This window comes from Hyaloscypha bicolor, assembly GCF_002865645.1.
Source record: "Hyaloscypha bicolor E unplaced genomic scaffold K444scaffold_189, whole genome shotgun sequence".
Classification (NCBI taxonomy): Eukaryota; Fungi; Ascomycota; class Leotiomycetes; order Helotiales; family Hyaloscyphaceae; genus Hyaloscypha; species Hyaloscypha bicolor.
The window spans coordinates 1,486,391-1,500,002 of NW_020194691.1; the positions used below are offsets into that span (position 1 = coordinate 1,486,391).

The 13,612-nt window shown below is 32.3% G+C and overlaps 3 protein-coding genes across 3 annotated transcripts; all 3 read right to left on the reverse strand.

The window, feature by feature from the left end:
• Positions 1-6,457: 6,457 nt before the first annotated feature.
• Positions 6,458-7,383, reverse strand: K444DRAFT_712028 (uncharacterized protein; the record flags this gene model as incomplete). Its single annotated transcript, XM_024888269.1, has 2 exons — positions 6,458-7,253; positions 7,310-7,383. The coding sequence occupies 2 exons, from the start codon at positions 7,381-7,383 to the stop codon at positions 6,458-6,460; spliced, it is 870 nt and encodes a 289-aa protein (XP_024726838.1).
• Positions 7,384-8,201: 818 nt separating this feature from the next.
• On the reverse strand, positions 8,202-8,890 carry K444DRAFT_638514 (uncharacterized protein; the record flags this gene model as incomplete). Its single annotated transcript, XM_024884267.1, has 4 exons — positions 8,202-8,357; positions 8,407-8,466; positions 8,520-8,723; positions 8,876-8,890. The coding sequence occupies 4 exons, from the start codon at positions 8,888-8,890 to the stop codon at positions 8,202-8,204; spliced, it is 435 nt and encodes a 144-aa protein (XP_024726839.1).
• Positions 8,891-11,927: 3,037 nt separating this feature from the next.
• Positions 11,928-12,455, reverse strand: K444DRAFT_638515 (uncharacterized protein; the record flags this gene model as incomplete). The annotated part of the gene is made up of 2 exons (XM_024884268.1): positions 11,928-12,250; positions 12,299-12,455. The coding sequence occupies 2 exons, from the start codon at positions 12,453-12,455 to the stop codon at positions 11,928-11,930; spliced, it is 480 nt and encodes a 159-aa protein (XP_024726840.1).
• Positions 12,456-13,612: the final 1,157 nt, after the last annotated feature.

Here is a 13,612-nt window from a genome sequence, read left to right on the forward strand (position 1 = left end):
AAATAACTAAAATAGTAATATAAATATTATAATTTGATTTCTATAAAAAAGCAGGAATTATAAATAAAGAATTCAGAAATAAAGCTTTATAAAATAGTATTTTAAAGTAAGAAAAAGTATCTAAAACATTATATTATAAATATAAAGTATTTATTAGAAATAATAAGATAATTAGTAAGATTATTAAAATAGATTTCTAGTTTATTTATATTAGCTAAGCTAAGTAAAAATAGAATCTTTATAAATATAATATAGAATTATACTTATCTAATTAGTATTCTTACTATTATAGATCTAATAAAGAATATAGATCTAATACTAAACTAGATATTAACTTAATCTTTAGTAATTTTATTAAATTAGATACTATTATTAGTTTATTATAAAGCTTGGAATTAGTTAGAACTAGTAATTAAGAATCTAGAGGCTCCGGTATTAATTATAATTTTATAAAAATAATAAGTATTATATTTTAATATATTATTAATTATAAATATCTGAATATTTTTTATCTATTTAATAGGCTTTAAGATATAGTTTTTACTTATTATCTAGTATATAAAGAAAAGAGAAATAAGGTTATTTATAAAGATATTAGTTATAGAAATAATAAAAATAGGGGTTATAGGAGTAGCTAGGAAGCTCTTAATAAAAATAAAATAGAAATTAGAGTAATATTTCTCTTCTTTATTTATTTTTACTAGTAAGGCTTTAAAAGCATTATTTACTAATTTATTCTTATTACTCTTATTATTCTTTTCTTTTTTGAATTCAGTAATATATTATATATAAGTATTACTAAAGTATTTATTAAAGTTATAGGTATTTCGGGATCTAAATTAGTAAATATTTCTATTCTTAAATTAAGCTTTCTTAGCCTCTTATTTCTCTAGTATATACTTCTATAAATAGTATTCGGGTCTCTTATATATAAAATATAACTTTAGAATATACTTATTATAATTATAGGGCTTAAAATAATTATTACGGGTTCCGAAATTATAGCTAGGTCTATATTAATAATTTCCGAACAAATAATAATTTAAAGAGTTTTAAGAATAATATTATTAATTAGTAAAAAAAATCTCGGTATTAATCTATTATTTCTTCTTATAAGTAATAATAAATAATTAGAGCTTATTAATAAGTTAGCCGAGATTAGGAAAAGAATTCGAGACTATATATTAGTATACTAGTATATCTTAATAAGAAGTAATAATCTTATTATATAGGAATTTAGTATTTTATAGAACAGGTACTAGTTTATATTATAATTTATATAAGTTATTAATTAGTAACTAGACGAGCTCAAATATTATCTTTTTAGAATATTAAGCTATTATAATTACTATTATAGTAGTATTTCATTTATCTAAGTTTTAATATTAGAAACCAGGGCCTTTAAAGAAGCTATAAATATTTATATAGGCCTCTTTATATATATATTAAAAGAGCTAGTTATTATAAAAGTAATCTTATACTAGTTTTTTTAATATAATAGGAAAAGCTCTTACTAATACTTCTTATAAAAGCTCTATATATTAGTAAATATTAAGAAAAATAGTAAGTTTTTAGTTAAAACTACTATTAGTTCTATTATATTTCTATATCTCGGTATATATTTTTACTACTTCTCTAATTAGCTTTATAATAAGAGAGCTAGCTAAAGGGCTATTTAAAAGTAATAGAAATAGTAAAAGTAATAGAAATTCGTTATTACTAACTTTCTATAATCCGGTACTAGTAAGAATAATTATAGGTAATAAAGAAATATAAGTAATAATTAGTTTAGTTTATTAATTTCTTATAATACTATTATTAAGGAATATATATAATAAGGTAATAGGGCCTATATTAAGGTCTAGTCTAGTAATAATAATATTAGCTATAATTCAGATATATTACTTTTCTTCCTAAATAATATTAACTAAGGGTTATATAATAGCAAGTCCCTTATTATTTTATTTAATATAAATACTATTATATTATAAAGTAGCTCATAATTTATATAATATATATTAATTTAGATAATTAAGTACTTTAAGATTAAAATTACTAAAATCCTTTTTAAATAATTCCCAGAAATTATTATTAGTTAACTTCTCTATCTTATACTAAAATAGTCTAGTATTAAGGTAATCTAGAACTTTCTTATTACTATAGGTAATTAGGTTAATATTACCTTTCTACTTCTTTACCTATATATATTTATCTTATAGTTCCGCTATATTAAATCCCTAGAATTAAGCCCTTCTTAATATATATATAATTTATAATAAGAAAGATTTAAAAGTAAGATAGTTTATAGTAAGTTTATAGAAAGGGTTTAGTAGTAAAAATATCCAGATACCTGGTTTAGATACTAGATACCCTAAATATCTAGGGATATTATAGGTATTAAAGTAAATATTTTGCCCTTAAATATTTTATTTATAATAAGAAATTTAGGAAATGAAATATTATAATTCCGGGAAAATCTAAAACTTAAAGAACTTAATTTAATAGTAAAATCAAAATAATAATTAAAGAGCTTTAAGGGTATATATAAAGTATATATTCCGGAGAAAATATCTTATAAATATAGGTATTATATAAATAGAAAAGATAGGTTCCAAGAAAATAGTCTTAGGGCCAAAAGAAATTAGTTTTAAAGAATAATAGATAGTTAAATAAATAAATAATTAAATAGCTAATTACTTATTAATTAGTAAGAACTAGAGTTTTCTTTTTTAGGCTACCGGATACTTTATAAAGTTAATAAGTAATTTCCTCCTTTAATAAAATAGTTATTAGTCCTTAGTAAGAGCTAGCTATTTTCTTTCTTAGGCTACCGGATACTTTATAAAGTTAATAGGTAATTCCCTCCTTTAATATAAACTAGTTTAATTTTACTATAGGCTACCGGATACTTCTTTAGCTTAAAAGATTCTATTCTCTAATCTATATATATAAACTAATTAGTATTAGTTTACTAGTAATACATAGTACTATTATATAAGTATAAAAGTACTATTTATATAAGGTTAGTAAAGTTATTATTATTTAGAAATAAGAATTATAATATTATAGTATTAATATATAATCCCTAAATCTACTAAGCCTAAAGGGGTCTAGTTTACTAGTTGAGTTACTAATAAAATACGAGGTTATATAACTATATCCCGTATTCTATATTTCATTACTTATATTCTATTACTTATATCCCGTATCCCGTATCTCGTAACTATATATATAACTCCTAAAGAAATAGCTATACTAATAAATACTTATAATAATATTTATTATTTTTATTTATATTTATATTTTAAAGCTAGCTCGTTTAAGAATTCTTTTATAAAAGGGTTTTATTTTAGGATTTAGTATTAGAATAATTCTATATTTAAAGCTCTTATATTTTATTACTTATTTAAAAAGCTAGTTTATTTATTATTTTTTAAGTATTTTAGATAATATATTTTCTAGTAAAATATTAATTCATTTAATATTTCTTATAATTTGACTTTATTAAATTCTAATAAATATTAAACTAGTATTTTAATTATTATATTATCTAAATAAAGAATTAGTTATTTATAAATATATATACTTTTTTTAAAGTTTTTTTTTAGGGCTTTCCTAATTATTATTAGGGCTTTTTTAAATTTTATTAATTTAATAATATAAACTAGGCTATTATTTTAAATATTTATAAAGGCTTTTAATTACTAGTTTTATTATTTATATTAGGCTATTATATTAATATAATTATTAATATAATTATTTTAAATACAAATTTATAAATTTCTGGTTTTAAAATTCTTATAAATATTATTATAAATCTAAATAGTTATTTTAATATCTAATTTTTTTTTAAATAATAACTATTATTATAAATTAATAATAATAATTAAATAATATTAGAATAATATTAGAATAATTCTTTATACTAATTCTAATTTTTATATTTCTAATTATATATTTATATATATATAAATATAATAATATAAACTATTATAAAAATAAACTAAAAAGCTATAATTTTATTAATAATATAATTATTTTAGCCTAAAAAATTATTAGAGCTATAATTTTAAAGTACTTATAAAAATACAAAATACTTTAATTTAAATAACTTCTAATTTAGTAAATATTTATTTTTATTAAGTTTTTCCCTAAAATAGTTTTATAAAAATATATTATATTTAGCTTATAAATAGAATTCGCGAAATAGTAATAGCTTTATTAAACTTAAATATACTTATTTAAAATATAATTTAAATTAAATATAAAATAGCTTAAAATATAATAATTAATTTAATTATTTTCTTATTAATATATTTAATATATTTAATTTATTTTAGATTTAAGCTAAAAATTATTTTAAACTATTATATTTCTGTTTTTAATATAATTATATATATTATTATTAAATTATTTCTTTATTTAGTAAAATATAATTTATATTAATAAAAAGGCCTGGCTTAGACTAGAAAGATATATTTTTATTTATTATCTTTTTATTTTAAACTAGATTCTTTTATTAATATATATTATATTTTACTAGATAAAAAAATAATAAATTAATAAAAGAATTAGGCCTCTAGTTATTTTCTTAATTCAAATAAAGAAGTTTCTATTTATTTATTATAAAAGCCAAAATATATTTCTTTATTTAGCCCTTTTATTTAGTTATAATTCTTTTCAACTTCTTAATTATTATAATAGTTATCTTACTATTTATAGTTTTAAATTTAAGCCCAAGCTTTAGCTATTTAGCTATTAAAATTCAAGCTTTAATTATTTAGCTATTAAAATTAAGCTTTAATTATTTATTTATTAGAACTCAAGCTTTAGCTATTTAATTATTTAAATACTAGGCTATTTATATTAATTTTAATAATTAAATAACCGAAATTTCAAGCTATTTTTAAAGAAATATTTAATAATTAAATAGCCTGAATTATAAGCTATTCTTATTAATAATATATTAAGTAATAAAATAAAATATATATTAAAAAAATAATTTAATTTAATTAATTTAATTATCTTAAAATTAATATAATAATTATTAAATAATATATTTAAAACTTTTTTATAAATTATATAAGTTATAAATTTAAAAATTAATATTTATTAATAATAAATAATAAATAATTAATATAAATATTAATAATTCTATTAGTATTTAAATTATATAATAGATTTTAAATATAAAAAAAAAGCAAAAAAGTAGTTAGTTCTTGGTTTAATTTTGCCTTTTATTATAATATTATTAATAAATTATAAAAGTAATTAAATATATATATATAAATCCGAATTAAAATAATTAATATATTATTTATTAATTTCGATGGCTAATTAATAAGAAATCTAAGGGGATAATTCTATGAAATTATAGTATGACCTGTACCGTTACGCTATCTCTATATAAAACTGTCCCTCCCAGCTCGGGGGACAATTCTATGAAATTGCAGTGTAACCTATACCGTCACGCTATCTCTGTGTAAAACTGTCCCCCCTCCTAGCTCGAGGGACAATTTTATGAAATTACAGTGTGACCTATACCGTCACGCTATCTCTGTATAAAACTGTCCCCCCTCCTAGCTCGAGGGACAATTTTATGAAATTGTAGTGTGACCTATACCGTTACGCTATCTCTGCGCAAAAATGTCCCCCTTCCCCTCACTTAAGGCCCTTTAGAGTTATTGAGCTAGAGATATTCTTAGCTTATTCTTATTAGTTATAATTACAAATATTTATATATATTATCATATAACTTCTTGTTTTCTGCATAATCGTAATTCTTATTAAACTACAGGGATTTATTTTCGCAATTACTACACTTGCATTCCCGCCGATATTAGAATCCCCGTTTCTTATAACCGCAACGAGCGCCGCATCTTCCTTTATATCCATACGCAAAAGAAATCCGCTCGATTTTTCTCATGATTTCTTTTGCCCAGTTAATATCCCCAGTGCGAACATTATAGTCCTCGGGATGCCTCTCCATATCCGTCTTAATATAATGAAAGATATTACGTAGTTAGTTAGACGGTTCTTTATTAGTAATCTGGTCTCGGTGGCTAGCAATAAAGAGCCAATCTGGAAGAGTTCGCTCAATAAAGGTCCTTTTGGGCCAGCCCATCCCACCTCTCATATAACAATTAGTAAGCATTATCGGTGCGTGAATTATAGCGCTAGGCATGATTAAGGTTTGGCCAGGTACTAACGAGATTACGCGGATCCAGCTCGGATCAGGATTCCAATCTAGTCCGTGGGTTCTAAACTCTTCGAGAGCAGATTTCTTCTCTTCTGGTTATAGGTGATCGAGCATGACAATAGCCTAATACTTGATTATTAATGGCCATTCTTGGCCTTTGCTATATATACTATCGGTTTCCAAACGTACCCACGTCGTTACAGCGCTCGAATCCACATGCCATCCAGTCAGACATCCAGCTTGACTTAATAAAGCCCATTATATACAATCTTCAAACCCGGTTTTTCTCTGGACTATGGTAGTAGCCTGCTTGCTTCGGATTTCCTGAATTTTGCCGTCCCTGAGTATATTACAGGAATCGCGAAGGAGGGGAAAGTAAGTCGAAAAGCCGGGCGGCGAGAGATCGATACCGATCAATGGAATCGTAATATTCAGGAGATTAAAAGGGTTATTAACTATTTGACCAGCTAACGTATTAAAATAGGTAGCGATTTCTTGTCCTATTCTAGCTTTAGTATCGATCGTGGACTTTGCTAAGTCTAGTATCTGAATATTAATCTCTCGCGTCCCAGCGGTCTGGCAATACTCAATCATATCTTCTATCGCGATTACGGGAAGGCTGCTGCTCCACTCTTCGTCCACCAGGACGAGGATGCCGGGGTAGGGATCTCTCTCGAGTACGCCTCGCAGCTCTTTGCCATTAACAAGTCTGAGGGTCTTTTTAATACCGGAACATGTGGCAGGTGCTCCTTGGTAAATATTATTAGTCCGCGTTCGCCACTTAAGTCCACCGTCCCCTTGTAACATAATTATTAGCTCTGTCCGCGCTGGGTGGCCAAACAATCGCAGTTGCATAGCATCGAATGCCTCTTTAGCTTTTCTTCGCATTTCTTGGTTCTTGGCTTTCTTCAAGGCTTCCTTCTTATTTGCCCGAGACATTCGCTTTTGCTCCGCTGCCTTCGCAGTAACCTTGGCCTTTCTCTGAGCCTTAGCAGCTACCTTTACGGCCTTTGAAGCGGCCTTGGCATCTTTCCTGGCAGCCTTTGCAGTTCTTCTATAATAAATAGTCAGTCATTCTCACTTCCATATATGGTCAGCTAATTTGCCTACTGTGGCCCATTTTGCCGCTCTCTCTGCCTTCGCTTCTTGTCCCTCTTATATTCCCTGGTCCTTTGCCTAGCCATACTTTCGTTCTCAGTATCAATATTACATTGGCGTTAAAGGGATTCTCCTAATAGCTAGAGCTAATTAACGCGTCGGGCTCGGCGTGTTGGATTAGCGGCCTGATATAGGAGGATCCCCTGCTGGTTTCGTGAGAATCGTGATTGCTGCCGACAAGAGGGTCAAATAAGACGCCGTCTCTCGGAGATTTGCTAGAGGCAGATAATTAATGGAAGGTTCGTATAGCCTGGTGTGGGGGGTGCGTCTGGTAGGGGTTGAGGTTAATATGGGGATAGTAGAATTGACCAAGTATTAGTTAAAGCAGTCGCCGAGAGCTAAGAGGAATAGAGGGCAGACTCCTCGATCCTAATACAGAGAATCGAGAGGTTATGGCGGCGCTGGGGAGGTTAACGGTATGGTTACGGTAAGGTGCTTGAAAAATGCCCGCTAAGTTGAGGCTAGCGGAAGACCCATTATGCAAAGAGGCACAAAATCAAATTATTTATCAAATATCTTATTCGGAATATATTTTGCTATTCCTTATACCTTTTCCTTTTCCTTTCTTTCCTTGATATCCCATCCTACTATCCATGCTATGCCGCAAATACCGGCAAACCTGGTCCACCAGCTCAGCATGCTTTGTTATGCCTTGATTACCGCCGACCTTGCATATGGCAAGCCATCTTATATTCCCTCCCACTAGAAATCTCTGCTAATTCAAGATCCCCGAGATACAAGATATTTGCCTGTTCCTCCCAAATTAAAAACACGTTCCTCCAAATAAATATTTCATATATTCATGCCCATCCCCACCCTTTCCAATATAACTACGTTATTTTTCCTAAGCCTCCTCGGTATTCTCATTCTTGATAACAAGTTCGCTAGTTAAAAGCAAACGAGCTTTCTTATTCTTCTCCAAGAACTCCTCCTTATTAATCTCCTGCAGCTCGTCGCCCTTGTAAATAGTATACTTCCTCTTCAAGTTCTTTAATTCCCCCTAAACAAGGTTAGTCAAGAGGGTATATAAAGGATTAGGGGAGTCAGACCTCGAGACAGCGGACGTCCTCTATACTCTGCTCTTTAGCCTTACAAAAGATAGACTTGAACTTTGGTATTATTAGCTTTAGGGTTTTGAGATAGCAAATAGGAAGATTCATACCTTTTCCTTGCACTTGCAGATATCCTCCTTCCTGAGTCGGGCTTCCTCTTCTGCCTTTAACCGCTCCTTCTCCTCTTCGTCCTCATAACTCTCTGCCAGGCCACCCATCTTATTAACCTTGAGCCCGGTAACCTCCTTGGTCAAGTCGACATTCTCGAGCGAATAGACATATTCTTTTATGTCAGTATCTTCATCCACCCAATTCTGGACCTTAAATTAATCTTAATTACGGAGATGCTATAGGATTACGTCAAGTGGGAGTTTATAGAGTTTGGAAGTGCCTTTGACCTAATAAACCCCAGCAGATTTCTCAGATTATTCCTCAACTTGTTCCTGTATAGCATCTTGCCACGTACCTTGCTCCTTTGCATCTCGTGATTTAATCGGCGCCATTGCAATCTTCCTAAGATTAGTTATAGGAAACAGATTTCAAAGGTGACCGAAGGTATGGCGAGTAATAATTATCGTGTGAGGATTTGTAAGAAGTTATTCGAATATGATTAAAGTCTCGGGAGAACTCGAGCTCTGCAGGGCAGCCAAAGGCAAGGAAATGCAAGGTGAGGAGATTTCGTCAAAAGGATCAAGGGTAATATCTGGTCAAAAGCTAATCAAAAACGGTTAGGTAGCTTAAAGATAACAACATGCTTTATAGGAGATCCAAGGTAAGGGCACTTATAACTAGAGTGGATAGATGGCCTTGTGGATGCGTTTGACCGCGGTCTTGGCATTAATAGTATTAGCGAAGATGGAGATATTTTCCAGAGGAGTACGGACAGCAAATATGAAGGACAAAGCAAGAGGTTAAAAAGGGAATAAGAACGAATAGGGTATGAAAGAAGCAGGGTTAGCTTGAGAATATATATCGAGCCAAAGCTGAGATATTAGTGAAGTACCAAATTCACTACTACTCTCGCTTCCTGAATACAAATATACGGGTTTTAGGAAAAGCTTTACTAAAGTCATAAGAGCCTACGGAATAAGGGTTATGTGTTTCAAAGGCAATATAACCCTAGAAGGAGATATGTATTTGGTCTAGGCTCACATATAATAAACAAAGCCGGGCAATTAGGTAGTTCGAGGGACGTAATACGAGATGGCCAAACTATAGGGCATCTCCTTTAATTAGTTAACCCCTTATATAAGCAGGCCCAAAGAACTTCTCTAACTCGGATTTGTCTATTTATAGTCCCTCTAACTAATTATACACCTCCTTAACTATCTTAACTATACTCGGAATGCCCTTCTTCTCTATTAAAGTATATACACTTTTGAGTGGTCCCTCTGGTCTGATTAAATAGTTATTTAAACCCCAAATTGTAAGCTGGCCCGACTTGGTAGCGAGGTTAATCGGTAATATAGTGAGTTAACGAATTTCTTTAAAGCCGCGTATAGTTAGATCCCGCTTTAATAGGAGGTGGAGAGTATATAATGTCTTTAGGTCCATATAGATAGAACTCTTCTCTGGGTGAAACCGGATATAGTGGCTAGGCAGTGTTCTAATACTTAGAGTTACGGGATAGTATAAATTAAATTCCGAGTATTGTACTATGTCTCATTCGACGGCAGGAACTAGTGCTTAATACTGGCCGGCTAGGGAATAGAGACGGAAGGATAAGCTATTTGTATTCACATTAATAAAGATATCCAGCTTTACGTGAATAAGCCCCTCCTTATTACCCTTGTTAGTAATTAGTAGTAACGTATGAGTAGCGATGAAGTTCTTACCTGTATATCGGTGCGTTTTTGCTCGGCCGCGAGCTTGAGACCTTGGCCACCGAATATATTACCCTCAGAACCACAGGCTATAGATATGTTTGGCATTTGGGTAAGCTGGCTGACCGAGAGTAGAATATTGGCTAAAGAGGCCATTATTCTTAAAAGAAGAGGGCAAGTAGTCGCGAGCAAAGGTAACGGATACTGGCTAATGACCTCTCGGTAGCTTAAAGACTAGTATTATGGCGGGAAAGGGAGGCGTGTCCCTTTCGGAAGTCGGATATTACAAGTGGGTACTATAGTAGATTTTGGTACTTAGACTTGAGGTAAGTCGAAGATTCTGGACCGTATAAGTTTGGATTTTTGTGTCGTATTTGGAAGAGACTTATAAAAGATTTCCAAGGGGTACTTAAAATAAATCGGACGTGATGAGCAAGCGTGACGTAGTAACGTATTCTCGCGGCGCGGTGGAAATCAAATAGGGGTCTAGCGAAATGCCTATTATAAAGTAGTGCAGAATCTATAGTAACCAGATGGTCCTTACCCTTAATCGGTTCTAAATATATAATTTAATTATTGATCTATTACTATTAAATGAATATGTAATACCTTATAAAATTAGGAAACTATTATTAGATAGAATATCCAGGTAACTATCCTAGGGTGTGGGGCTTAATAATAACCGAGTTCCAGTTTATTAGTATAATAAGAACAGAAAGCAAGGAACTAGCACAATTCAACTCAGCGGCTATTCTTCTATATAGATCCCTTTCCTTTCTTAACCTTAGCCCCTGGTCTAGCTTTCTTGGCCTTCGCTATAGCTGGCTTCCCCTCACACTAGGCTTGCTTTACGAGCTGGTTAACTATAACTAAAGATTAGCTAGTTAACTATAATTAGAGATACTATAGTAGATACACTCTTATCTCTTCTAGTATCTTGCGATTAATTCAAATCAAAATCTTTATTATTATCCGAGATAAACAGGCTAAGGCCAGCCCCAGAAGATAAAGAAAAGAGGGAAGTGGGACGTTATCGAGTTCCTATAAAATTCTTTATGGATTAGCTTATACTCGCTAATACAAACAAATAAATCGGAGATATAATTAACTTGCCTGGTCTGCGGTATGTCTTATTAGCTTCTTTTATAGACTTGATTCTGGATCCTCCCCGGCTCATACTCTGTTTCCTAGAAACATTGTCCTTACTATCCTGAAAACCGGTTTTCTAATAATGCCGACTGGCTAGTACTTTGGCACGAATCTGACTAGCCACAGATATGCCCGCAGTGCTATTAATTAAGCCCTGGTCTTTGCCCAGAGCGCCCGCCTCCTCCCGCGGAGCATTACTAATATTATTAAGGGTATCTGTACCTTTCGAAAGGCGTGCTAGGGGAGACTATAATACGGAAGCATGGTTCGGGGCTGCTAGTAATCACTTAGCGTTATCCTTGAATGGTTTGGCTATAGGTATAATCTCCGCTAACTATGCTTTCGTTATAGAAGGTTTGAGGCCGCGACCCAGGGCAAAATCATATGCCCATTTAGTATCTCCCATAGAAACAAGAAGGATATATTTACATATTGCCAACATTAATCCAGGGAAGGCTTTATGGAACTTGTAAATAATTTCTTGCCTTCTCGTTATGGCATGACTCTAATAGGTAATAACGGTCGGATCTTGCTCTAATGGCACAGTTATATAAGATCATTATGCCCGTCGATCTCTTCCCACCGAGGCGCACTCAATCCCGCTCGGTATATACGTGTATCTTCCAATAATACAGCCTCATTTTCTTGAGTCATAAGGTTATAGTAGTTAATAGGATTAGCCGGTTCGTAGGCAAAGTCGCGTTCTCCTGATCTCGCGCTACTATTAGCAGCTCTCTGAATATTCTCTGGTAGTGCAACTTCCTTTACTAAAGAAAGTATTAGAGATAATAGCTTGATTCGGGATAGTGTACTCGCAATCGGTATTAGGGATATATTAGGAAGAAGGGCTGCGGGGGTTTTGCATAGCTCTAGAAAACGGTTAGTAGCCGCAAAGAAGGAGAGAAAGGATGCAATACCGATTGAGAGCTTGGGGTGCTCAGCTTGTTTCTCGCGGGCGCTCTCGGTAGTGACCGTAATTAGTTTAAACTCCGGAGCATGGTCGAGAATGGCTTGCAAGATATTATACCTCTCTTCATTTGAGTAGTCATCTACCCAAGCAGTGATTTCCAACATAACCTTGCAATACGATTTAGTAGAGGCGGAGCCAGGACATTTTCTAGTATTGCCGTTATACGGATTTGCCTATTCCGAGTACCAGGGTGCAAATATAACCGTCTCCTTTATCAGGTTACCTGGCCTCGTATCTATAAGCGGAACACATGTTATTGCACCATCCTTAATATAAACGGCCCGCGAATTATGCATATATTTCTTGGTATAATTAGATAATTAGTACTAGACCTCATTAGTTAAGAGAGGATTTCGAAATCCGAGGTCGTTAAGTAGTCGATGCCACGCCTCCAGGTTGCCAGAAAAGTTATAAAAGTTTATAATTCCATTCTTGTATTAAAAGGTGCGAATGAACCTCCTTTACTGCTCGTCAAACTGGATATTATTCTGTTACTGCATGAGCCTTAGAAGAGATATGCCACCAAGCTTTTGCAGGGGCTTGTCATCTGGAAGGCAGAAGTCTTCGGCGTCCAACTTGAGTAATTGTTTCGCACTCAAACGGTGATAGAATATTCCCACCCAGCCCTTGCTACCAGTGAGAGCATTATCGGCTTCCTCGTTTTCACCATTACTCTAATCAATATTACTTTGGTCATTATTATTGGGTTAATTATTACCACATCGATCATTAGGGTAGCGTTTCTGGCTAGCACCTGTTAACTGGGTGCGCGCCTTCTTGTGGGGACGGTCGTGGGGTTGATCATCATCTCCACTGCTTCATTGCCGGCTTAGCTGCGTCTTGCTAATACGAGGTGTCTGGTTCGTTTGCTTGGCCATTATCTCAACTAGCTCGTCGGCCTGTGGATCGGCCTGTTCTGCTTCTTCGTCACTTGCCAACGCCTTCAACCGCCTTTTCTCCCGCTTGACTTAATCAATGCTGCGCGAAACATCTTCGATAGGGACCAAAAACGCCAATGTAGTGCCATTGCCGTACCGTGCCTCCTTGATTCCTTTCCCTTTATTTACCTTGTGTCCTTGGCTAACAACGCCCAGAGCTTTGATACGACGGTCTAGCGATCGCTTATCTGAGGGAGCTTCAGGGTCACGTTAGTACAGTTCGCCCAGACCACGTCCGATAGTAGGGTGTCGTTTCTTTAGAGGCATTGGGAAATTTGCGGTATAAAAGCGTAAAGGCAGAATTAGTTCAGAGAGCAGACTCC